Below are 26,299 nucleotides of genomic sequence, written 5' to 3'. Positions count from 1 at the left end.
TATAATGTAATAATTTATCAACAACGATTGAACTAGTAATAAATATTAAACTTCTAATTCCCTTTTGAAAATAATAATAATTAATAGGATTCTTGTACATTTTTACGCCATTCATGTGCGGACTATCATAAGCTATCATATTAACTTTTGATAGAGACTATGTGCATCTTACAGTAATTTCACAGTTTGGAGTACTAAACACATAAAATAATGTACAAGGGATATAAAAAATCTACTCTGTTATCTCTACTTTTGACATAAAACTTAGCTATGTAAGTATGTACTTTATTATTAAAAGGTTGCATACTGGGTTAAATTACAGGTTAAATGAATTCAATATTTCAACGCATCTTTGGAATATAAAATAATTATACACAAGCAAAATTATACGTAATGTACAGTTATCACAATCAGGTCTTAATCTAATGCATAATTAATTTATGGCAGAATATCTATTATCCGTTGTAAAATGCCACTGAACTTACAAAAATAATATGAATTGCTATTACGTATGTTATCTTTATTATTCTTTACTCTTTTGAAGGCACTGTTTTTTTCTTAGGCACGACTATCAACTTTGAGATCCAACCTTTAAACACTTTCATGCTCAATCATTCTTCGCGCGAGACAAAGCCTAATGAATGTTTTATATTATGAAGGAATATTCCCGTTCAAGGGAGAACCAGGTTCTCCATAATGACTCCTCCTTGGCTTAGGAATAGGGTTTGGCGACGAAACGTCAGTTTTGTCGAACCTTCGTTTTATATCAGAAACTGAATGTCTCGCTCCTGTCTGCAAGATATCGTCATCTTCATTCAGCGCCGAGTTTAACTTGCTTATCTCTCGTTCGAGCTCCCGCGTCGCCTTATCAATTTCTATAAACTCCTTTTCAGTGCTTGATATAGTGTCGATGCTTTGTTTTCGAGGCAAATCGTCATACAGTTTACAAACCACCTTTTGAGGCTCTTGATTGCTGTTGGCATCAGTCGTTATCTTCTCTTCGTTTAAGTTTATGTCGTAAGTCATGTAGCTAGAGTCAAGGGCATTCGTAAGACTTTTGCTTCTCTTGCTGGACAGCGCGTGAAAATCTTCTAGGTTACCGCGACGCAATCGTATGTCATCATCGTTTACGCTTGAATTTCGTCTATACTTAACAATGTCAACTTTATCAAAATTAGTTTTCGCGAGAATATCATCTTCTGAATCAGCATTGTGTATAACATGATCTTTGTCATTTTCTTTGTTTTTATCATCGGGGATTTCTTCAACTTTTGACGCCGCAGTGTCTTCTTTTATACGACGTTCTTTTTCATCTTCGTCCTCAACAATTTTAAGTTCAACGTTGAAGTTTAAGTCTTCCGATTCCAGTTCCCCGTCAGCGCTTGTCAACTTTGTATCGTTAACATCACTGATATGGAGTTCAGAGCTGTCGTTGCTTACCTGAAAAACAAAATAATAATTTAGGTTTGAATTTACGTAGTATCTATCTCGTCAGTAACCAGTCCGAAAATAATTAGTAAACATCAGACAATAGTGTTTATAAAGGACACGAGTTTGCAGTTTGTCCGTTTATTAAAAGTTTACGAATAGTTGATTTGTCCCGGGGGGAAAGTTAAACTGTCATTGGACCCGCAACGAAATTAATCAGAAGAACATAGGAGGAGTTCGAAGTTAAGGTTAACTTGACCTTCAATGGTTGGGTTTTTATTGGCGATCAAGCTGTAATAAATCCTGGCTACACAGGAGTTGCAGTGGTGGGAGCGAGAGGCGGGAATAGTCCCGAATGTAGTTGATTTGCGAATAAATATAAGAGGTATATTACATCAAGCGTGGTGGCAGAGACGTCGGCGGAGGCAGGGGCGGGCGGCGCCGGCGCGCGCTTCTTCTTCCGGCGCGCGCGCACCGGCGGCACAGGTTCGTCTTCGTCGAAAGGGTTGGTGCTGCCCACGCTCAGTCTTGAGCCCGTCACCTCGCTTCGCGCCATGCGGGGAGTCGCACTGGAAATTAAAAACAAAAATATTAATCTTGTTTTGGGCGTCGATTGGCGAAATAGTCGGACATCAGCCTTCTTCAACCCGTTTAGCCCGCGCGGCCGCCGCGTGGGGACTGGGGAGTGTAAATCTAAGGTCCTGCCGTTTTTAATTAGGGCGTAGTGTGAGTTTACGTCAAACGCATTCGACATCGACTGCGTTAAAAAATATGTGAAGATTTTAGTTCTTGAAAGTTTCCGCTAGGGGCGCTGTACAATCCGTCATACATTTAATGTCACTATTTTATAGTCGATATCGAATGCGTTTGAAGTGAACTCACACTGGGATTGGTGCACGGGCCATCGAGTGGTTGCTTACAGTTGAACCACAGAGAAACTGGCGGCCTGCCATGATATGGGTAGGTACAGACTTAGGTAAGACGATGATAGAGTCAGGAGGACTTGGAACAACCCCAACCACCCTAAGCGAGCATAAAATTTTGTCCCCACTGGGAATCGAATCCGGAACCTCTGGATCAGAGATGATCTTGTTGTCTTACCAAGTTACCACTATACCACAGAGGCTGTTTCACAACACATGTTGCATAACACCAAGGAATTTGATCATTCATGTAGTCAATTGTTTTGAACTCGCAGTCGCAGGTCAATAACGGAAGGAAAAACATCGCATGCACTCAGATTATATTTAAATAAAGGCTCAAGGTGAAAATGAATAACGTGGCAAATGCATTGATTCTTGAGACTGGTAATAATGATATTGTTTTGCTAATAAAACCGTTTTAAAAATGAATCATATGTTTTCTAATGTTTCTAGATGATGGAATGTGGATAAATGCAAAATAACAGCCACAATAGCCTTAAAAATGTTGTCATTGTGAGTATGACAACATTAATAAGCGAGGCAAAACATAAAGATGACATCATTTTACATCTTTATCTTGCGTGAGTGTAAACTAGTGTTCGTAACGGGCCCCATTTTCTACAAAATGTGAAGAAAAGATAGAGTCGGCCAAAAATATGACGCAAATGAAGCAATTTTATTTCAAACGTCAGATCAGAAATCAGTTGCACCCCAAGGTTGAACCGTCATAATTTTAGAAACTCCTTAAAACAAATGAATTAATTAATCTATGACCACAAGTTGTTATAGTGGTATTCATTTATGTGCTGTACGTAAAGTTAATAAGTTACAGTTAGTACCTTCGTGGTTAGTACATAATACCTAAGACCTCCGTAACTTTAGGTACACATGAGCATAATCCACTATGCTAAACTTGAGGTTTACTCCATGGAGGTACGTTTGCTCTATGAGAGTATCGAATAGGTATGTGGACATTTGTTATCTCTAGTAGTAGTGTTGATTCACTGAAGCGTTTATCTAGATAAGCTATCTAATTATTGGCCAACCTGTACGAGTTTTATAAAAGTGGGATAGAGTTCCGCGTGTAGAAACTCTTAAAAGTTACGCATTAATTCCCTAATAAACAAGGATTTAAGGTTCGGCCAAACCAACGCGATCACACGCGATCAGCCGGCGTGCAGCGATGGCGACCAGACTAAAATGCAGTGATCGCCACCTGCGAACCTTTAGAAAGCCACATCTAAGACAGCAAACGAATACCAGCTGGATATTAAGGGTCCATTTTTGAATTCGTGACGAAATGCGAATGGGACGGTCTGCGTTAAACCCGCTATTTAAGTAATACGGGCATGGGCGCCAGACATGATTTTCAGGAATTTTTAAGCTTAGCAATATGAATCTATTTTAACAGAAACACCCTGTATGCAATGACTTGCGACCGACACGGAAATGGGGTATAAGAGCAACTCGTGTTGTTCTTAGTTTTCCCCGTTGTAAGTATAACCACAAAATAATAATAAGTAGGTACTACGTATAACTAAGAATTTTGTGATTTAAGTAAGTACCTATAGTGAAGTGGCGGTCTTCATTCTTGAACATTTCCTTCGGGGGTTACCAAGTGCTCTTGCTTATCAATAGTTATACAAAGCAATTAACCTCGTCGGTCGTTATGGAAATCCTTGACGCCTTTGTCCAGCGCAATAAAAAAACGCAAGCGTGGTTGCCCCAAGGAAACTTGGCGGCGCACTGTAACAGACGAGGCGAAGAAAATCGGCAAGACTTGGAGCGAGATCAAACTTGAATCTCAAGACCGAACGCGATGGAGGACTGTTGTGGACGCTCTCTGCCCCATCTAGGGGACATAGGACCTTATGTCAAGTTTGTCCAGCAGTAGACGTCATTTTGGCAAAAATACATCTAGGGGACGTAGGACCTTAAGTAAGTCAAGTTTGTACATCAGTGGATGTCATTTGCCTTAAACGATCAACTAACCTCAGGGAGTTGACTTCATACTGGCTGGAGCTGCGCAGTCGCTCCTGAAAGCGCGAGCGCGGGAGCGGCGTGATGGAGCCCCCGTACACGTAGCGCTCCGGCGACGCCACCGTGCTGCGGGCGCCTGGCGAAGCTGCTGACGAGTCTGAAGTCATTATACATCTTATATTGGGCTTTTAAGGCCTATTTTCGTGTGATGAACTAAGAAAACTTTGACTGTAAAGATAAAGTTAGTGAATGAAAGCGACTATGGGAGAAATATGCGAATATCAAGCCTCAACCAGTCTGGCCAGCATGGGCCAAAACCCATTAGCCTGTGGCAAATTAGAGAGGGTCGTCCCTCCTGTAATGGAGATTAAATATCGTAATGATGAGCCTTTGAGGTATATTTTCATCTGATACTAGTACTTAGTTAAAATAATATGAATGCAAAGATAAAAATGCAGGATAAGTTTATCATTGAAGTATAAATAGTCATTATGTATTACGAATATTTATCAAAAATGGATCAGGTAAAAGATTACGATATAATTTTTAAGGTAGGTAGACGTAAACAAGTACATATTATTTATATTGTAGTGCATATCTAATACTATAGCTAAAGCTCCTTACATTGTAATGCACGTCGGTAAACTATAGGACTGCTCTCTCCGTTTGCTTGTGAAGTTTTCTCGTTCTGTTGCCCTTTTTTCCCCTTTTTCATGAAAGATCGGAATGCCCTGAAACAAAAGCACGAATTCATTTAGATTTATGAAATTAGTGTGCTGTATCGGTGGTTTTAAGATCAGTTGTTGTGTTGTTCTATGTTGGAATTAGACTCTATAATATATTTCTTGGCAGCATTTTGACCTGATATTTAATGGGACAATATTATTTGATCCTCTAAAAACTAATTGATCTTTTTTGTATGTGCACTTTTAAAAATAAATGATGTTTTTTATTACTTATATTTTATCTTTATATTAATTATTGGGTCTATTTTAGTTGATCTACGGATAAATTATGAATGATCTTCATTAAAGGTAACATAATATTTATGTTTAACATACTCTTTTAATATTTGGTAAACAAAAATAATATTTGATCCTCTTTTTTAGTTATTGATCTTTAATTTTGTTAATTTGATGATTTTTATATCAAGTTTGCCTTTTAATATTGATCACCTAATAAATACATTTCGATCTATGTATAACTTAACTTTAAAATATATTTGATCTAACAAAAAATATTATTGGTTAATATTTTTGATTAAAAAATATCTTATAATTTACGCGGTACTTTGTGGTTGAGTGACAATCGTCCGTCATTGGTTACTGAGTTGGCCAAGGGCTTAGCGGCCAATAAGCAAGCAGAATGGTACATTGCCATGTTTGTTTAAATTACAAGCTTTGCTTAGTTTGGGACTAGAGGCGCTATGTAAAATAATTTCTTACTTCTGACATCCCTGAACCCGACATCATAATTTTTACCTCTTTATTTTTTTCAAATCGCAAGGTTGATTTTCTCTTAGTATACCGATCTCGACCGTGATCAATGACCATAAAGTCATCTATCAACGGGTCGATTAGACACGATAAAAGCATTAAACGATATTTGTTTACTTTTAGTGCGACATCGGGTCGTAAGGATCTGATAAGTTTTTTTTTTTCCAAATATTTACTGTGTTTGACGAAACAATTGCAAAACAATATTTATCTTTCGTACTACTGAAAAGACTGAATATATCCATCCCGCACCAACGCATCCAGCACCTAAGGTCAATTCGACCCGATAACGCAGTGTGAACGTGTTAAGTATGCTTTTTTAATAAAAAAAAATCTTTGAACATCAAGTGCCTTTAAATAGTTTCCATCCTTTGACTACAACTTAATATAAATAAGTACCATAACATAAATATTTTGAAGATTATTTGATATAGACAAAAAATAATTTATACAAATTGAATTATTTAACCCTTTCGCACCTGAGATTTTCGTTCCTTTGTTTTGCAATGAAAACTATATTATTTTGGCAAAGAAGTGGTAATATTAATGTAAAAAATAGTAAAAAAAATCCAGCGTATAACAGGACTTTGGAAAGTCGATATCACGATAGTGAGCTCTGGGGCTGACTTCTACCAACTCACGATCGTGCATTTATAAGTTTTGATGAGATTTTTATGCAATGATAATGTCCGCTTATCAGAAAAATATTTATAATGAAATAAAATGCATCTGGTAATTAGAAAATACTTATTTAATAATTGCTAACATTATAGCTTAGGTACAACATTACAGTATTTTGTTTTCATTGGAATGTAAATGTTCTTTCAACAGACAAATTAGAAACTAAACGAAATTCACATAATTTTATATGAGATCATTTTCATGTTCATTTGCGAGATAAACTCATGTTTCTTAGGAAACAAAAATTTAACACAAAAACGAAGAAATTAACTAAAAGGCCTTTCTGGCTGTACAACTTTACTATGTCGATTGAGGTGCCCCCAGTACTGTCCTTGCGTTACAGGTGCGTTGCCGGCCTTTAAGGTGAAGATACGCTCTCTTCTTGAAATTTTGCAGGTCGTATCCGTCCGGAAACACCGCAGACGACAGTCCATTCCACAGTTTGGTTGTACGGGGCAGGAAGTTTCTAGAGAAACGTACTGTTGTGGACTGCCAACCATCTAAGTGGATGGAAGTGCTGTCTGGTAGATCGGTGGCGAAAAGTGGCGGCAGGAATAAGTCCGGACAATTCTTCGGAGCACTCCCCGTGATACATGCGATAGAAGATGCACAATGAGGATACATCTCTACGCAGCGCCAAGGGGTCAAGCAAATCCGAAATGTCCTGGCAGTCAACGATTCAAGCTGCTCTCCGTTCAATGGGGTCCAGAGGGAGAAGCTGGTACTGGGGCGCACCTGCCTAAAGATGAGAACAGTATTCCATATGAGGCCGAACCTGCGCCTTGTAAAGTTGCAGACGATGGGCAGGAGTGAAATACCGCCAGTACATTGCGATCCTAGGATATGAAAGTTACTATTGAACAAGGTGTCTGCTTTGACTTTTTAGAACAAGATGGGTCTGCTTTTCTACCATCCATACTATCAGACGTAGACTTCCTCTTAGATATTCAATTGCCCAGCTGCCACAGATGGGTGAGGCGGAGAAGATAGCTCAACTTCAGGTTTTTCATCATTTTCCGGCTGCGGAGGGATAAACTCTTGGTCGTTGTCGACAAAGTCCAACTCGGAACAGTCACCCTCGTCGAGGAAGCCCAAAACGAGGTCGTTGTTCAATGGCAAATGTAAAAAAAACCTTAAAAGTCACGATCATGCGTTGGTACAATTGCAACCCAGATATCACGATAGTGAGCTGGGTTTTTTTTCATAAATCTAATAAGTAATTGCTAAGAATATAGAAGAAATTTATAGTTATTCAGATGCAACATACACTTAATGATGTAATACAATCAAAATATCAATGAATTCCTACGAAAATTGCAATAAAATAAATATTACTTACGACGTCCAGTGACGGGGTCAAGAAACGCAGCCATTTTTCCGGTGCGCTCTCGGCTACTGATTCATTTAGCCGCCAAAACAGTTTTTTATTCGTTAGATCGATAAGCGCACGATCAAGTGAGGTCGGTTTGGCGCGGAGAAACGAATTTGGCGCGAACTTATAATTTTTCAAAGAAGAAACTCACGATCGTTTCATTCAGGTGCGAAAGGGTTAAATAAGTATCACAATATTGAATATTTGGTGCTCATTTATTTTATTTTTGAGGACCAACAAGTAACGATCAGATATAATTTTTACATCTCAATTTTTTTTTGCGTAGTTCAAAAGAGGTTAAAATGTCGATCGATTTTATTTATTTTATGTCTCAAAGAAAGAGGATCAATCATTAAAATAGATGACCATTTAGATTTTTTTATTTGCCGTTTTTGCTAATTTAAAAAGATCATTTAAATACATGCCATATTTAATGGACGCAAGATGAATCTCTACACCTTGATAAGGTTAAGAAACTGGAAGTGGAAATTAGCTACCTATAACTTAGTTTCCAAAGGATGGATCTGATCGACTAAAACAGTTGAATGGATAAGCTATAATCGGTTTCCACAACAATTGCGCGTGACCAGCGGCAGCTGACCGTGCGCAAGATAAGGTTCGAAAAAAGGCTTTATGAAGATGATTTTAAGGTCTACGATCAGAGCATTTAGTCGACCGCACGAAGAGCTCTCACGACCCGTTAACGGATGTCTGTAGGCGCAACTCTGACAAAAGTAATGGAAGTTTAGTGCACTTGATTCCACTTGAGCGGGCGCAATTGCGGCGTGACGCGCCCGGCCGCTGTCGCCCACGCGGACTTCGCCATGTGAGCACAGGTGAATGAATTTTGGGATCAAAACAACTTATTCTAGGTATGTACTTTTATATAACTTATTTTTCTACTACCAGAAAAAGTATCTCCAGTTCCGGAAAAGCAGCCGGACGTTTAAGAAAAGAAAATGGTATCCTAAGTTCCGGAAAAGCAGCCGGCGCGGTTGTTAAAGAATATAAAATGGTGAATGTCGTACCATTTTCTGATGTTCTGTTTTTTGGACTGAAGGAAGACCTTGAACTAAATTCCAACACACACTTAAATCAATAATGAACCATAATATTATTAATACATTGTCCCCTTAACTTCCTTCCTGCATACTTAATGTAAAAAGCTTTTTTATTTTCGTGCCGCCGTTATGGCTATGCTTGGATAGACTTCATGAATATGGTCATCGTTGATCGGCCATGGATAGAATTTTAACTTTAGTCGAGAAACGAGGTATAAAAGGGTTCTTATTTTACCCTATAGCGAAGAATGCGTGTCCTAATTAACCATAGTTTCTATAAAGATTGCATTAGCACTTGTGTAGGAGATAACCTGTGATTTATGACTGTATGTCACATGTTTGTAGCTCACAGCACAGTAGCCGGCATGTGCATGACATTAAATCTCCTAGGTCGTAAAGATAATTCCAGATTTGCCCGACCTGCTCTTGAACCTACTGGACTGACGCGAGTGTAGTGCAATAATTGCTTTGCTTATCTTGAATGTTGTTATGCAAAACTTGGAACTTTGGATCCTACTTTTTGATAAGTATATTCGCGACAGGCAAGCCATCAGTTGGTTTAGTTTTTGCTCATCTCTATCAGTCTCTTTTTAGTTATGCTTAGGTAAGCCTACGTCATGTATCTAAAAAGAATTAACATTTTCCATTAATTGTTTGTTATTTGCGTTCTTACGGGAAATTACCCACAGGATGTGTTAATGTAAACGAAATATACCTACCTAAATAATATAATTATGTTAGTTTTGTTATTATTTAATATTTACCTATATTAAACGCATATTCGTCATTGAATACATTGAATATTGTTTGAAATTGTTTACAGTTGAGTAAGCTGGCGTTATTTCAAAATTGTTATTAATAAATAAAAAGTTAATGATTGAATTGATAGGTGGTCTAATTACCTCCCTTAATAGACATAGGTAGCAGGTTATAAATGTTTCTCATCAATTTCAAATTGCATACAAAAATAAAATATTAGAAATCCTACTCGTATTTTTAGAATTCTGTTTTTATTTTAAGAAGTAATTAAGACGACACTAGACAAATTGAATTTTAGAGAAAAACGTTCTCTTTTTCACCTTCATGGTTGCTATCCTTAATTTTTACAACACAAAACTTTCTGAAGGCTGTGCCCTATGACCTTGCGAAGCGAACTGCTAACCACCAACTCGTGTTGTTAGGTCGTAGCTAACTCCTACAGCAAACTGTACATGACCCACTTATGCAGTCTACATAATTTTATCACATTTTTTCATAGCAAGTGACGCACTCACTGACTTATCTTTGTGAAGTAATTCTGTAAAGTCTGTTCTACTAAGATGTTTACAGTTACTTAAATAATTAGCTCATTAACTGCCAAGAGCTCTTAATTGGTTAGTTACAAATAGTTTCAGAGGCTATTTTCATTGGGTTTTCCATGTTTTAAATCTTGGCTTCGAAAATTTTGTGATCGGTTAATAGAGTAGAGTTGGTAGAGTACCTAGTTATGTTTTTGTTAACTCGTTCGTTTCAGCCGAATGACGTCCACTGCTGGACAAAGGCTTTCCTCAAGGATTTCCAAAACGACCGGACCTGCCCGGATGCCTGATCCCGCGACCCCCACCAGATCCGTCTGTCCACCTAGTGGGAGGTGTGGGTAGCACACTACGTTACTACTTTGTTAACTCATAACCATGATTCATACAGATTATACATAATACCGTTATTGGTACTGAACTTCAACCATTGGATAAACAAGCAGTGTAGTGGAAAAATCTTGCTACAAAGTAAACAAATCACGTCACTTTTATACCCAATAAACATAATTAAACTCTATCTAATCCAAATTTAAATTGTACAGACAGACATTAGCTAAAAATTTAATGGGTCTTATTTAGAAACTAGGCGTCCTAAAATATAGTTTTTTCTGTCTTTGTTATCTATGGGCTTAAAAACTACTAAGCCTATTTTTAATTACCTACCTACCTTGTTTTGTTTGATAGCATAATGTATTTGTTAAAATCTGGGGTAGGTTTAATTTACTTTTAATAGTAATGTTGATCAATGCTTGCCCGAGACGCAGACTGATTCATCATCTATTAGCTCCTTATGTGGTATGTGAGGTCCAGTCTGGATGTCTGACTCAAAAATTAACAGTCATGACTGATATATTACTTTTAAATCATGATTAATACATATTTAGAAGCCGAAATTAATAGCTAAGCCCCTTTTAGTGTTTTTTATAGGTTCTATCCCTCATTTCGGGAAAAAAATCTGCCGTTGCGTTGGTAAGAAATCGCCCAAGAAACTCAGTCCCTAGCTACTCCCTCTTGATTAATTAATCTATTATCTTAAACCATGTTTAATTTTAATTATTTGTCTGTGCAATCAATCAGTAATCAGCCGCGTGATTAGTCGGATACCTACAACACTACAGCGTTTACAAACGGAAAATTTTAATAAATCATCAATGTTAATTTAGCATTGACTTACAATCAATCAGTCATCGAAGCCCCTATTGTTTCATAGTGCAATTGTCGTAGTGTATATGAGGCTCGTATACAGAGGCATATACATACTACAATCAGTTATATTGTGGGTGTAAATTAGTATTGTTTATGTATTGCGCGAGGTTTGCGCCCGTCGTACTTGACTCCATGAACTTTGCTTCAGCAGCAGCCGGTTACAGCGGATATATTTCAATCATTCTAACCGCGTATTGTATTCTATTTATGAGGCCTATTTGCTAAATATCAAGCTATTTAGTAGAGTTGGGTAATTTTATACTTTACAATTTTCGAAGTTAGCTAAAAAAAAGGTTCTTCACCTTTTCACGTTAAATCTCGACCTTTAGGTAGCAGTAAGTACCTACCTATAATATTCTAAACAATAACCTTCATAAAACCTCATGGACGGTGGAAGGTTTCACGTTTTAACTCCTATACAAAAAGTGGTGGTTTTACTTTAATTAATATCATCGCCGACTCACAATAAAGTGCCACATCGATATAAATATGGAAACGTACGGTAGTTAGTTACCTGCCTTCCTACTTAGGGGAACCTGGGGAGGGTCGATCCCTAGGGGACACTTGGTAACTTTATTTAAAAGTTTTACCAAACGTGATACGTTTTTTTAAGCTGGTAACACTGATTCCTTCATTCCTAACTTCACTCTCTAGCATAGCACTCTTTAACAAATGTCAGTGGTTTGCAAATGGCGGACGGTGAAATATTCGCGCGGTGTGATATTTAATTTTCGGTAAGTTTTAGTCGGATTTATTTATTAAAATATGAAGTAATTGCTATTAGTGACTATGTTTATTTTGTTAGTAGTTTATTTGAGTATACATTAGCTTTGATTCACTTGAAATACATGTACATTCATTTTGAGTACGGCATGGTTTATAAACTCACTATGTTTGGGGAGACTTTGTCCTTTTCTTTGGGGGTGACATGATCCCGGGATCATGTGTCCCCGAGAGGGATCATGTCTACCTTGGCGTCGAAAAATCTGAGTGTAAATCCTCTGACCTGTCATAATTACATGTATTTTTTTAGGTAATAATGCCGCGAAAATATACGACCAAAGAGGGGATCAAAAAAGAGAAAACCGATAGACAAGAAAAAATTGAAAAATGCTGTAGCTGCAGTATTAGGTGGAAAAACATTGAAGGGGACTTCAAAGCAATATGGTGTCCCTATAATTGAATCTATAACCGTGATAATGATAAATGACAATAATATTCTATTATTTGAAGGTTGCTTTGTGATTGTCAAAATGTCTATTATAAAGATAAGCTTAATATTTAGAAGAAACTTTTTGTTTTCAATTTCTAATACCGAATGTTAACTATTTGGACAGTAAAAGAATTATCACTAAAAATTTGTTGTTATTGGAAAAATAATACAGTTCCCTATTTAATCATTAAAAGACATGAATCACCATGAATTTGATTTCCTCACAAATTCATTTCCTAAGGATTAAGTTAATGAATTAAACAGGAATCAACCCTCTGAATTTGACATTCGTGCTAAAAATCTGTTTACCATATGTCCCCAATCATGGGTGATTTGATCCCTGCGGATCAAGTTATCTAACTGGTGGGAATTAAACTTGTAGCAATGCTAGGTATGGTACATAGCTATTTGTTGTGTGTTTTTCTATTTCTATATGCTTTGTAGAGTGCAAATAGAGTTACTTAGTCAATGATAATCAGTCGTGGGGAGACACGGTAAAAATCTGTTTACCACGTCTCCCACGCAATTGGGAGACTTGATCTCCCCAGGATCAAGGCTCCCAAACAAGGGTGAAGAAGTCTCCCTAATATCGGGGACACATGGTAAAAGTTTACAATCAGGAGTTTCAATACATAATGAGTTAAATTGTGACACAATCTGCTTCTTATTCAAACTATCAATAGATAGATAATTTCCAAATCGTTTAGCTTAAAAAGTTTTCCTATACTACAAAAAATAAACAAAATAGAGTGCATAATCAAAGTGGGTGATCAACCCTCCCCAGGTTCCCCTACAGCATGTAGAATGTAGATAAAGGATGTAAGAATTAACAATGATGATTTATAGTCCAATCAACGAGGCGTTTGTAACCCGAATAATTCGTCTGTCAATGAAACTTGGCACATGGTGAAAGTAGGTAATATAGATCATAGATATGCAAAAATCCAACAAAATTTTTTTTGGGAAGTTATGTTTTTTGACCTAAACATGAAAATCGTTAATAACTCTCTGTGTAAAAATTCTCAGCCTGAAATTCTTTCTGTATACGTACCTATGTACTACTTAGAATATGTATGTAAAAGAATCCAACACTTTTTCGATTTCAGAGATACCTGAAATTTAACTTTTAACATTTTGCACTATAACTTCTACTGAAAAATTACTCTGCTGATTTTTATTTTTTAATACGCTTTTATATGTTCAAATACATAGCTTTTCACAGTAATCCAATAGATTTTCCTTTACTATGTTATAGTTCTTATTTTTACGTAATTACGTCGTGTGAATAATTGCTCCGTCCATTTTTATACATCTGTTGACCATTTGATAATATATTAAAACAGATTTATCAATAATTCAACAAATTTTCGAACGTTAAATATACTTTTAAGGATATACTGCACGCGGGCAATGTAGTTCGCGGGCTAAAGTCAGCGATACGCTCTTATTACTACTGCCGTAAGGTTGACATTTCAAGTAACAGAAGGTAGACGCGTATCCATAGCGAGTTTTTCACCATACGCCTTAATTTTAAGTATTTGGTTTAATTATGTAATTTATGTTCTATTTACACTTATTTACCTGTCTTAAAAATAACACTGGGTTATTAAATTTTATCAAAATTACAAACTAAACATGCATTGTCAAAAGTTACATAAAAACATAAAGTTATTATTCCTTCCTTGCAAAAAACGGTTCTGTTTGACGTGACGGTGACGGCATCACGCATCTCTTTTTATTACACAAAGTTGCTGCTAGTGACATCTCGCTCGCTCAGTCATTTGTTGCTCTGGTCCGTGAGCACGTAGAATTTTGTCCAATGACCCCTAGCTACCCATCCTTATCGCTCGCGCGTAATTATATTGCTATCGCGACTGTGCGACGGGCGCACGCAGTGAGTGTGCGAGCGCGACAGCAACAGAATTACGGGCGAGCGATAAGGATGGGTAGCTTGGGGTCATTGGACAAAATTCTACGTGCTCACGGACCAGGCTTTAGCTAGGTAGGTGTAATAAAAAACCTAAACTTTATGCATGCATAAATACAATGAAATAAAAACTTATCTTAACAAAACACACATAGACATAGGTATTCAAAAACCATTTTATGGCCGATATTCAATGAATTTAGTTTCGTATTGCTGAGTATTGCAATTTGAGGGTTCGATTGCCTGAAAAAATCGAACTGCCTAAGGTGGACATCGAACCCACGACCTTTTGCGCGGTAATTAGATTAGAAAAATATATTTTTTTCCCAAAAAAGCTCCTTATATCAAACGATATCCTTAAATAAATCCACGTACTAATCGGGGACTCGGACGCCTTGACACCTTAAGGGCCTAAATTGTTTGCACACACACGCTCGATTATGCTACGCCCCCGTTCATTCATGTTTCGGGTCTAAGCAGCGTCGGCGCACCACTGTATATGTTTGCCCTAGCAAACCAAGCTCTATGTAAAGCGTTTAGGATTGAGTATTGCTTATTACCCGCATCCGTAGCGCTCGTTTGGCAGCGTCGCATTTTAGTCAATTTGAAACCCAATAAAGAATCGCTACAAAATATTATATGGCGCTTCGTGTAAAATTTGAACTAGCGATTGCCCGCTCGGGTCACAAAATTGGTATCGCACATTCCGAGGTAACTGTGCAATTTCCCGAGAAAAAAGTAGCCCTTTCTATAATTATTGTTGATATTAAGAGTGTAAATCTCATGATATTAGTTTATCTAGTTAAGGCGAGAAATACAAAATCATTTTATTCGGAACTTATAATTATAAACAATATTATGTTATTGAATTAATTAGTAAAGAGTGGAATATTTGTGGCTTAAAAACAATTATTGTAAGATCTGGCTACATAATAACTTTCATAAATCCTTGAATGTAAATGAAAAACTATAATAGGTTTCTATTTATTTTTAATACATTAGCAACTTTTGTTTTCCGTTTTAAAGAAACACTTATCTACGTTATTACAATTTAATACAAATATTGCACTAGGTAGCAATGATCCAGGTAATTGGTTATCGTAAATATTATTATTATGATATTTATGTAGTTTTATTTCAAATTCAATTTTTTATTGCACATTAAGTGTCTTTACACAAGGTCTTAAATCAATAACAATTAAACTTCAAACTAAATAATACTTAAACAGTTAACAATGTATAGATAAGTTTGTAAGTAAATATAAGAATTAAGAATTATTTTGAGAGGCATGGTTCAGTAATCGCGCGGAGGTCAATAAAAAGGCAATCAAACAGTCCAATTACTAGCACGGGTCAACACAAAACAAAATCAATCGGTAAAAAAATACAAATATCTATTTGTTTGTAACCAAATTCTATTATTAATTTCTAAGGCTGAGTTGCACCATCTTACTTTAACTTTGACAAACGTCAAAAATCTGTCAAACTCCATACAAAAAGCACCGGTTACCGTTATAGTTACGGTTACGGTCAAAGTTAGGTGGTGCAACTCAGCCTAAAACTAAGAAAGATTGAAGAAAAAGAAATATTTCGTTTTAAACCTTAACCGTATGACAATAAAGTGCACAATGGTATTTCATATTGCAACCTAAGCCCTGATTGTCTCTTATTGGTCGTAGTAAAAATATAGTAAAATGCGTAACCAATTAGAGACGGGGTGAGCACGTGACCGGAGCGATGCGCTTAGGCTAAAATTTCTACAAAGTGGTCAGGCGGAAGAGTCCCCGATAGTACCTAATTTAGTCTAGAATTCATTTTCTTAAAGTTATTTTTTCCAGAAATAAATGTTACTTAGTACAAAATGGTTCTAATCACTTTTATTTAAAAAGAGGCTAAATGATTCAAGCGCCATAAACTGAAAATATTAGGTCCAGGAAAGAGTATTGAAGCGACACACAGGCGGTTATTTACTGTAAGGCTAATTGTATTAACAACCATCGCTATATTAAAATGATTCAAGCTAGTCAGTTCGTTTCTCGAGATTATTGACATGTAGCTATGTATTGGACTAAAGATTCAACTAGGTAGGTCCAATTTGGAGAAAGAGGTCAATCATCGAATCCACGTTGGCTCGGCTGGGCAGCGTTCGGGAAGCTACATAACATCTTTTCGTCCAAAATATCTCAATGCCTAAAGACGAAAGTATTAGACTTGACTTACTTCAGTGTATGTTAACAGTGATGACATATGGCTCCAAAACGTGGCCATTTATTATAGACCTCACAAAGAAGATAAAAATTTTACAGAATGGTGGCTAAAACAAAAATATTTTATAGTATTTTAAAATATTATGACGGAATAATATCAGGACAATCAAATAGGACACAAAATAGCTTTTTAAAGTATTTAATATTATTTGGTCCTAAAAGGTGATACAGTGCGCATTCCCAGGCATGTATAAGTTTTAGGTGCCAAGCAACTGCGAAATTTTAGTTTATTTTTACTTCCTGCTCTACAAGTAAAACAAGTTAACGCAAACGTGGCCGCCCCAAGAAAACTTGGCGGCGCACTGTGGCAGACGAGGCGAAAAAGATCGGCTCAAGACCGAACGCGATGGTAAGTCAAGTCTACAAGTTATAAAAAGGCTAACTTAATTGTAGTTCTATATTACTTATAGGGACCTGAATCAGCCTGAATGGAGCTCTTAGAAGATTAACCATTTTTATTGAAAGTTTTAGTCTTACTTCCGCTTGGATTGAGATATTGGCCAAACCGATCGTCCTATATTCTTCTTCTGTTAAACCAGTGTCTAGTGCGCTTTTGGCGGTCAACTTGAGATCCACCTTTCCCTTCGAAGCACTCAAGAGTGAGCTTGAGCCGAGGACGAATGTCCAATTTGAGAACACTGTCGGGTAGGTCACTAACCGTTTCCATCCGCCAAAACAGTAGGAAACTGCGTATCTGACTACGCCTCCACAAGCAACGTCAACGCCTCAACGTTGGTCATTATTGTAACGAAGAAGATCTACATTATTGTAACGAAGAAGAAGAAAGAACATTCTGGTCCAATGCAAAAGTGTCGGCCTTATGGCCCTCTCTTCTGCAGTGGAAGCAGAATCTGTTACGTTTGATGCTAGCAATGTAAATAAAGGCTTTTAAAAGCGCTTCTAAACGTCCCAGTATTAACCCTACCACTGCTTCAGGACAATAAATGGGCCAGTGCTGAGAAGAAGCAGCGCAAGAAACTCAGTCACTATAGTCGTACATAAGCATTAATGCGAGCTAGGCAGTTTAAAGAATCTAAACAGTTTTATTTTTTATTATAATGATCAATTTTATAGTAGCCCTTTTTCATTAAGCTGTTTTTAATATGTACTTTAAATTTATGAATGGGCAATTCTACAACAGTTTATGGTAATTTATTAAAAAGTTTAATACCATTTTTCCATAAATGAATTATCAATCTTATTTGGTACTAGGCGCAGGGACCCGTTACTCAGTACCGAATACATACGGTTTGCTACAGCTCTTAATTTTGAATATTAATTTGAAACCTCGGCTCAAGCCGTATCTTGAGGACGGGTTTGGGAGAAACGGTACATATCTGTTTTGTCCAAAACGGATGACTTCAGCGACACAGGGGGCACGTGCGGCCAAAATGCATTATCTTATCCGACAATTTACACAAAATATTGCCTATTATTATTTAGAACTCACTTGCACAGAATACTGTACAGAAGGCGGACTTAATGCCAGTCATCTATCTTAACGAACTAGCTTTCCTAATTTCGGTAAAAGAAAAAGGTTTTAAATTTCACCACTTACATTTTTAATAATTTATGTCTGATTCGGTGCGACAGATGGTTGTTAAATTAGTTCGAGAAAAAAAGTCTATCCATCCACCAAGTAACAAAAATTTCCGTTAAATATCAAAATATTTTAAGCGCATCGTATTAAAATAAGTTGCAGAATAAATGTTTTAAGTGACAATAATGTATGTATTTCACTACTACACACAACTATTAATTAGTGAATTATGATCATAATTAAAAGCAGTGCGTTAATTTCTTATGTTTTTCATAGAGATTTTTATAAAATTTTGTTTATAACATATTGCTGAGCTTCGTGGAATTGTTAAACGTAAAATTATTAGTTACCTACTCATGTTAGAAATTTTAAACATTGTGAAGAGCAGCCTTATCCTAGGACAAGTTTTTTAAAAACTTAAATGGATAAGGCTAATTTGTAATTACAATGTAACATGTGTTTCATAATAAAATATTTGTATTTGTATTTTGTATTTCAAGTGCAGGCTAAAATGTTTTAAGCGACATCAAGTATGAATTTCAAGTGCAGGCTGCATGTTTAAAGCGACACCAATAATAAATTTCAGATTCAAATGCCTTTTGTTGCGTAGTTTTCAAGCAAAATCACTTATGTCAATTTCATAATCATTTTATGAAGTCCTATTTTTCTACAATTTATGTCGTATCAGACAAACTAGATTCGGACTAGACCTAAAACTGATGTTTCAAGCGACAATAAAGTGTTCAGATCGCTACAAACCGAGCTCAAACAACGCAGAAAATTCTCGCAATTCCGAATATAACTCAATATCGCCCAAGATGTCGCTTAATGCAAATATAGCCTGTGAACCCTCGAATTGCACCACTCAGCGATACGCAACTAAATTAATTAAATATCGATCATAATAATATAATGGATTTTGCCCTGACCATGAATACGTGTGTTTTGTTTTGAAGAGGTTATTTTTCGTTTTTATTTAACTTTTGACAATGCATGCTTAGTTTGTGATTTTAGTTTTAATCACGTCACAGTGTTTTTAATTCATTATTCAGAAGCTTAAATTAGTGGATTACAATTATGTATTTGAAGAATAATATGTTATTTATTTTTAATCGACTTTATAAATGTACAGTCAAAGAATTATTTCATCATAAGAGCTATCATTTGCGCATGTCATAGATTATGTTCCCTGTCTGCAACAATTAGTAACTACTACAAACAACTAAAGCCCGGTCGCCGAGTACGTAGAATTTCGTCCAATGACCCATCTAACCATCTTTATCAACTGTGGAACATGCGGCCGCAGTGAGTGTGCGAGTGCGACAGCAATACAATTACGCGCGAGTGATAAGGATGGGTTTGTTACTTGAAATGTCAACCTTACGGCAGTAGTAATAAGAGCGTATCGCTGACTTTAGCCCGCGAACTACATTGCCCGCGTGCAGTATATCCTTAAAAGTATAGTTAACGTTCGAAAATTTGTTGGATTATTGATAAATCTGTTTTAATATATTATCAAATGGTCAACAGATGTATAAAAATGGACGGAGCAATTATTCACACGACGTAATTACGTAAAAATAAGAACTATAACATAGTAAAGGAAAATCTATTGGATTACTGTGAAAAGCTATGTATTTGAACATATAAAAGCGTATTAAAAAATAAAAATCAGCAGAGTAATTTTTCAGTAGAAGTTATAGTGCAAAATGTTAAAAGTTAAATTTCAGGTATCTCTGAAATCGAAAAAGTGTTGGATTCTTTTACATACATATTCTAAGTAGTACATAGGTACGTATACAGAAAGAATTTCAGGCTGAGAATTTTTACACAGAGAGTTATTAACGATTTTCATGTTTAGGTCAAAAAACATAACTTCCCAAAAAAAATTTTGTTGGATTTTTGCATATCTATGATCTATATTACCTACTTTCACCATGTGCCAAGTTTCATTGACGGACGAATTATTCGGATGTCTCCATACAACGAATCTCCTCGTTGATTGGACTATTACTACTTAGTACGCGCATACCAGTTACCACGTATCATATCACAAGAAGCCACCACAATAAAATTCACAAGGCCGTATTAATGCACTGCATGAATTGCAACACTTGTTTATGGGATGCAGTTCATAAATGCACTCAATTTAAATAGATTAAAACGAGCGAAGTTTTGATTAGGTTTCATCAAAATATTTAATCATTTTTGAGGGAAATCAAAACTAATGTAATTCTATTCTGTTTGTTACAATAAAATTTCACGCCTTAACTCTGACAGTTGAATTGACTATAAAAAATTTTTGGGATAGTGATGAGATTGATTGATTGATGAATGTTCACATTAGGGTGAAATATTATAACTTATCAATTTCCACGTTAGGATAATCTATGTTATTTATATTTTCAGTGACGGGACGCGTGTTACTTTCTGAAACTCGACATTCTGAACCAACGCAGTGAGCTGAAAATATTGTTTGTGCACGTGCTGTAGATTGCATCATATCGATCGATTTATAATACACTGGCTGGACCTATTGTAACGTGGAAAATCAATTAATCAGTCTAGGAAAATGGTTTCACGTTTATCTTCTCTGTTGTTAAGCACAGAGACTTGGATATTTTCGGAACGTCAAACCAATCAATTTAGGAAAATTTATACAAAATTATTTTGTAATTTTAAACTCCTTATCAAGACCTCTTTTAACCAATTATCCGCGGTGATTTTCATGTTCATTTGGGTCGGTTGTTATAAAATTAACTACCAAAATACTTTTTATGCAAATCATATTGCAGTAAGTAGGCACATAACCAAATGAAACATTTGGATCGAAGCCAACACACGCTTTACTTCATGATATCTGTGTAGATTTGGTAAATGTGTTTAATCTGGGGGCACGGCAGTGCCCCCACCAAGTCGAGCAAAAAAGCGGCACGGCCGTACCATCCTTTTCTCGAAGCAATTCAGGCCATTTTCGACTGCCTGTAACTTCGTTGTGGATAAAACTAGAAGGCTGAATTTTCATTAGCTATGCAGGCATTGTAAAGACACGGTATATTTAAAATTTCATTCAATTTGAACCAGTAGTTTAGGAATTATAACGGGTCAAAGTTACTTAATTTTGTCACTCACTGACTCACCGATCATCAAAATTCTAAGGCACTTCTAGCAGACCTAGAAGCTTCAAATTTGGAATATAAGTAGTGTTTGGTGTATGAATCAAGGAAAAACTAAAATAGTGCAACCGCCAAGTCGAGTAAAATTTTTCAATTTCGGTCCAGTTTTCTAGATACATAACTGCTGTCTACAAAATACAAAAAGAAATGAGATTTGGGGGCACGGTAGTGCAACCGCCAAGTCGAGTAAAATTTTTCAATTTCGGTCCAGTTTTCTAGATACATAACTGCTGTCTACAAAATACAAAAAGAAATGAGATCCCATCAAAAACAATACTTGTCAAAAAAACCAAGCCTCGCAACTCAGTTGTTCTACGGTAAAAAGTTGTGAGATCCATGTAATACCAAGTCCAGGCCAGGAAATCTTTAACGTTTTACATAAATATATTGACTTGGCCATCGCATGAAAACACGTGTAAATTAAATTATTTAGTGCGATGGCCAAGTCAATATATTTATGTAAAACGTTAAAGATTTCCTGGCCTGGACTTGGTATTACATGGATCTCACAACTTTTTACCGTAGAACAACTGAGTTGCGAGACTTGGTTTTTTTGACAAGTATTGTTTTTGATGGGATAGTGGGTTATCTGATTGTGATTCATTTTATTTGGATTGGTAGAGACGTTCATAGTATCTTTATCAGAGCATTTGCAACCTTATTGCAATTGCATTAAAGCTACGACTTTTTGCAAATTAATAAAATAAGTATATCTTAATAATTGGTCCTTAATACGGCTTACTACCCTACATTTATGTTGCAGTGACAACGATACTCGTAGACAAAGTTTCTCTAATAAAAACAAAAGACATTAACTAACTAGTAAATGAAAATGTCAATTTGGAATAAATTAATTGCATATTTTTTACTTAAGTACTAATATTGTTTTTTTAGGTTAGTTTTCTAAAATACCAGTTAGTAGAATACACTTTGTTGTGCTTTTGCTCTACATTTCCTACAAAACATGTTTTCCTCATTGGTTGTACTTTTAAGTTATCTGTCTATTGTAATATTAATTATTTTCATTGTGGCTGACTAAATGACTAAATTTAAACTTCTCTGCACTTCTCTTATCACTATTATATGACTAAGTATGTACTAACTAACAAGACCCAAAACAAATGTGTAGGGAAAGTAAAGCTGAATACATACAAAGGTGTTTAAAAAATACAGTTACTGAAATCGATGCCTTTTAAAGTTGGTAACAAATATCTAGAATGGGGATGTTGCCTGGGTCAAAAAGCAAGAGTTTTAATTAGTCCGTCAGTTAACTTATCAAAAAATACTCTACTCGTATTTTTCACTTTTTCAAACTAATGAAAATTTAAAGAGATAAAGCGCCCCAAAGTTCATAAGAAGAGGCCCGTGACGTCAACGCTTGCTTAAAAATGCCGCAAGTTGTGACGTCGTGCGCAACTTCAACGCACCATAACTATGTTATTATTTGTTAGATTGACAAATAAAATTATACGTGTCCAATATTTTTTGATATTAAACATTACGGACTAAAAAAATTTTTTTAGGCAACTAGCCTATTACTTGCGCGAGTTCCTGCGAATATCTTAGATTAAAAGCCGATTGATGCAATTAGATACTTCCATAACTTCAAAAATATGTTCAAGTATCTGTTGGCAACGTACAAAGTGAATCACGTTTCAAAGAAGTGGGTTATTCACATCTTTTGATGCAATTCAAGGAAAAACTCAAAGGAACTTTATACCTAAGTAACTCTCTTGATAGTCTGTTGGCAAAACATTCTAAGTTTTGAATTTTGAGTCTGTACACGTATTAACTTAATGAAATACCAATCACGTTGCATATTCAAATGTACGCTGTAGCAGTGTCAATAATGACTCCAGAGCTAAAAATACTCCTTACGACACTTGCATTATTCCGTCGGACCCTAGCTTGATATGATAACAAAAGACTTGTGTAGGTCCCGCCATCTTACTCTGTCGGTAGATACAGACTATAGCACATCAAACTGCACATTTTTGATTTTTTTTCATTTTGTATCTGCAATCTACTTGGTCATAATCAGATGTTTTGTCTTTATTTTAATGTTCTGAAGTTCTGTAAATTCTCTCCCTCGGTCTTCATTCATTCACAAAGTAGGCTAGTCTTCTAGCATCTTTGGTCCAACTGTAGTATTTGCCTGGTAAAGGTTCTGCAGTGGAGGCCGCGTATCTCTCTCTCTCCTTATATTTGGCACAGTATTTGCTCACCTCCTCCGTGACTGTCGGCATCTCCAACTCATTCAATAAACTTCTGAAGACGCTACCATTTCAGTTATGATTCTCATAGCTGCAAGACAATGGCAATATAATCACTTGTTTAATGAGAAAGCGGAACGTAGTGAAGGTCCTTAGTCCCGGATAAATATAAACTCTCGTTGCATTCTATAATCCATAAATAAACTTACGTAAGTCTTATTGTAGAGCCATAGACCAATTTTAATGCTGCTCGGAGAAGGTATATTGCGGAAAATAGAAGATACCTACCTCTGGCATCTAATATTAAATTTTTCCAAGTTAGTAACGTCAAGTATAGAATAATTCTCGCACTCATGCAAATTAGCAATAGGCAATGATGACCATTGAGCCATTGCAGATTGCAGAGATAATGTTAAGTGGAATGCTGACTATATCGTGCCCAAGTCATAACGCAAACAATGTGTCGCCATAACACATCCTCGCAAAGCTGAAAATGTTTCAAGTACCTAGGTACGTATTTATGTAAGTATGAATATTCAAATCTAAATAACATGTCTGAATATGAAATAGAGGACAAGGAGTCTCTCGAGTCGTGGCATCGATTTTTTTATAAAAAGGTTGGGTTATTTTTTGTGCAATTGCTGCAAGAGGTCAGAAAACTAAACATGAACAAATAGTAAATATTTTATCTAAATAATCAATGAAAATGGCAGTATTTTAGACACCGCTAAGATTAATCAAAGGTGTGGGGGTTGCCCCCATTAAACAAAATGCACAGACACAGACGTTTAGCAACTTATTTATGCAGGAAGGTCACGGAAAGACACATTGTTTGTTTTTAATGAACGACGTCGCGTTTTGTGTTATGGTTAAAAGAAGTGAGGATCATTTATTATTACATTATTATAATACGATACATACTGCATGATACGGATGCAATGATTACGTATTGTGTGTTATGGTTTGTGGTCAGGATAGAAATTGTGGTAAGAAAGTCGAAAGATTATGAAATTACAGTAAGAGTAAACTATAGAATCAAGAATGCTTTTCCACAAATGCATAGTCACATTGTTTGGGGAAATTGATTGGGTATTAATAAGTAAGCCAATGCTATAATATCTTATCACTATCAGACTCTACATTTCTTATGACATCCTTTAGATTTTTAGTCACCAAACGTTGCTGTCACATGATTTATATTTTTATGATACGACGTTTATTAATTACTGATTTCATTATGATACGTCTTATCTACCTACATCATCCGTCATCTCATTGAACCACGTCATTATTAGTTTAGAGCTAATAATGAAAATGCAGAAAACCAGTTTCAGACCCACGTGATAGAATGCGATTTCTAAAGATTGTGCATTCGTCTTATATTTATTATAACAACATGAGTGCATAATTGTTTTTATAAAGTGCATCGTTAATAATAAGTAATTATTATACGTAATCAATTAAGAACTTTGCTACTTGCTGATCGAAAATACCTGTCTTGAATTATCTACAAATCAGAACCAAGGCTAGGCGGTTATAATTTGTAGTTACATATTAGTTAAGAAGGAAACTGAAAGGTAGGTCTAAAGGTATTTCCTTACCTACTTTAATCCAAAACACGCGATATTTACCAGCTCTATTAAACTACAAAAATCTGTGTACTCACCATGAGTTCTTGATATCCTTAATCCCAGAGAAAGTGATGCTGTTGGAACGATTCAGCTTCCTCCCAATAGTCCAGAATCTGATCTTGTTGTGGTTGTCCTCCTCGTGGAAAGGGTTCAGGTGCTCTGGATAGTCGTGGATCGAGAAGGACTTCCGTGGACCCGCCATGGCAGTCATGATTGAGGATTCACTTGTTAAACTTTTACATAATACACAGTGCAGGCGTCGACCACTTCGTACTTTATCTGTTATCACACTAGTGAGCTATCGCGTTGATAAAGTTGTATCGTTTAATCGCGCGAGATATCTAATTGGTGTTTGTTTGCGCGCGAGATCGGCAACGTCGCGGCGCTCGGCGTCGCGCGCGGGGCTACACTACCGGCGCCCGCCGCACGCGGCCCACGAGCTGTCACATCTTCACCGCCCGCGATCGTGCCACCTCACATCACGCATTCGTGTGCCTCAACGCTACGTCACACACCGATGCGGCTTTTCTCGCCGGATAATCGATTACGAATCGAAATCGTAGCAAATGACTTGACGATTTAGCGCTATTACACAATTTGCGAAGTAATTAAGTCGTTATGCTATGCAGTTTTTCGCAAGGCTTACGTATTGCTTGCCTGCTGGCTGGTTCTTAAGTTTTAGTTACTCCTAGTATAACTGATCAGCGTTGGTCACGCACAAAAACTATATTCCGACTTGCTCTTCCTAGGTAGAGCAAATGGAAATTTGGTAGACTCTATAGTCTACCAATTAGTTACCTATCAAAATTTAAACAAAATAGTAAAAAAGTAATTTACTAAGTAGGTACCTAATTACTTTCATCGTCATCATAAAAACAAATTAACAG

At 36.3% G+C, this 26,299-nt stretch overlaps 2 protein-coding genes across 4 annotated transcripts in view; both read right to left on the bottom strand.

Annotated features, from left to right (window-relative positions):
• On the bottom strand, positions 1 to 25,837 carry LOC135072178 (uncharacterized). 3 transcript variants are annotated; one of them, XM_063966137.1, is made up of 5 exons: positions 25,448 to 25,837; positions 4,956 to 5,062; positions 4,344 to 4,488; positions 1,823 to 1,997; positions 1 to 1,440 (listed from the first exon to the last, which is right to left on the bottom strand). In XM_063966137.1, the coding sequence occupies exons 1-5, from the start codon at positions 25,621 to 25,623 to the stop codon at positions 652 to 654; spliced, it is 1,392 nt and encodes a 463-aa protein (XP_063822207.1). In that variant the 5' UTR covers positions 25,624 to 25,837; the 3' UTR covers positions 1 to 651. The 3 variants fall into 3 exon arrangements, with proteins under 3 accessions (XP_063822207.1, XP_063822211.1, XP_063822216.1); XM_063966141.1 differs by having other exon boundaries at positions 4,344 to 4,479; XM_063966146.1 differs by having other exon boundaries at positions 4,344 to 4,476.
• The window catches only part of LOC135072122 (F-box/LRR-repeat protein 14-like), an 82,567-nt gene continuing 72,439 nt past the window's right edge, over positions 16,172 to 26,299 (bottom strand). The window contains exon 4 of the transcript XR_010257356.1: positions 16,172 to 16,379. The gene's annotated coding sequence lies outside the window, so the exon portion shown is untranslated. The remainder of the gene's footprint in view (positions 16,380 to 26,299) is intronic.

This window comes from Ostrinia nubilalis, chromosome 1 (assembly GCF_963855985.1).
Source record: "Ostrinia nubilalis chromosome 1, ilOstNubi1.1, whole genome shotgun sequence".
Lineage (NCBI taxonomy): Eukaryota > Metazoa > Arthropoda > Insecta > Lepidoptera > Crambidae > Ostrinia > Ostrinia nubilalis.
The sequence above is the reverse complement of the archived record's forward strand: the minus strand, read 5'-3'. Positions and strand labels throughout refer to the sequence as shown.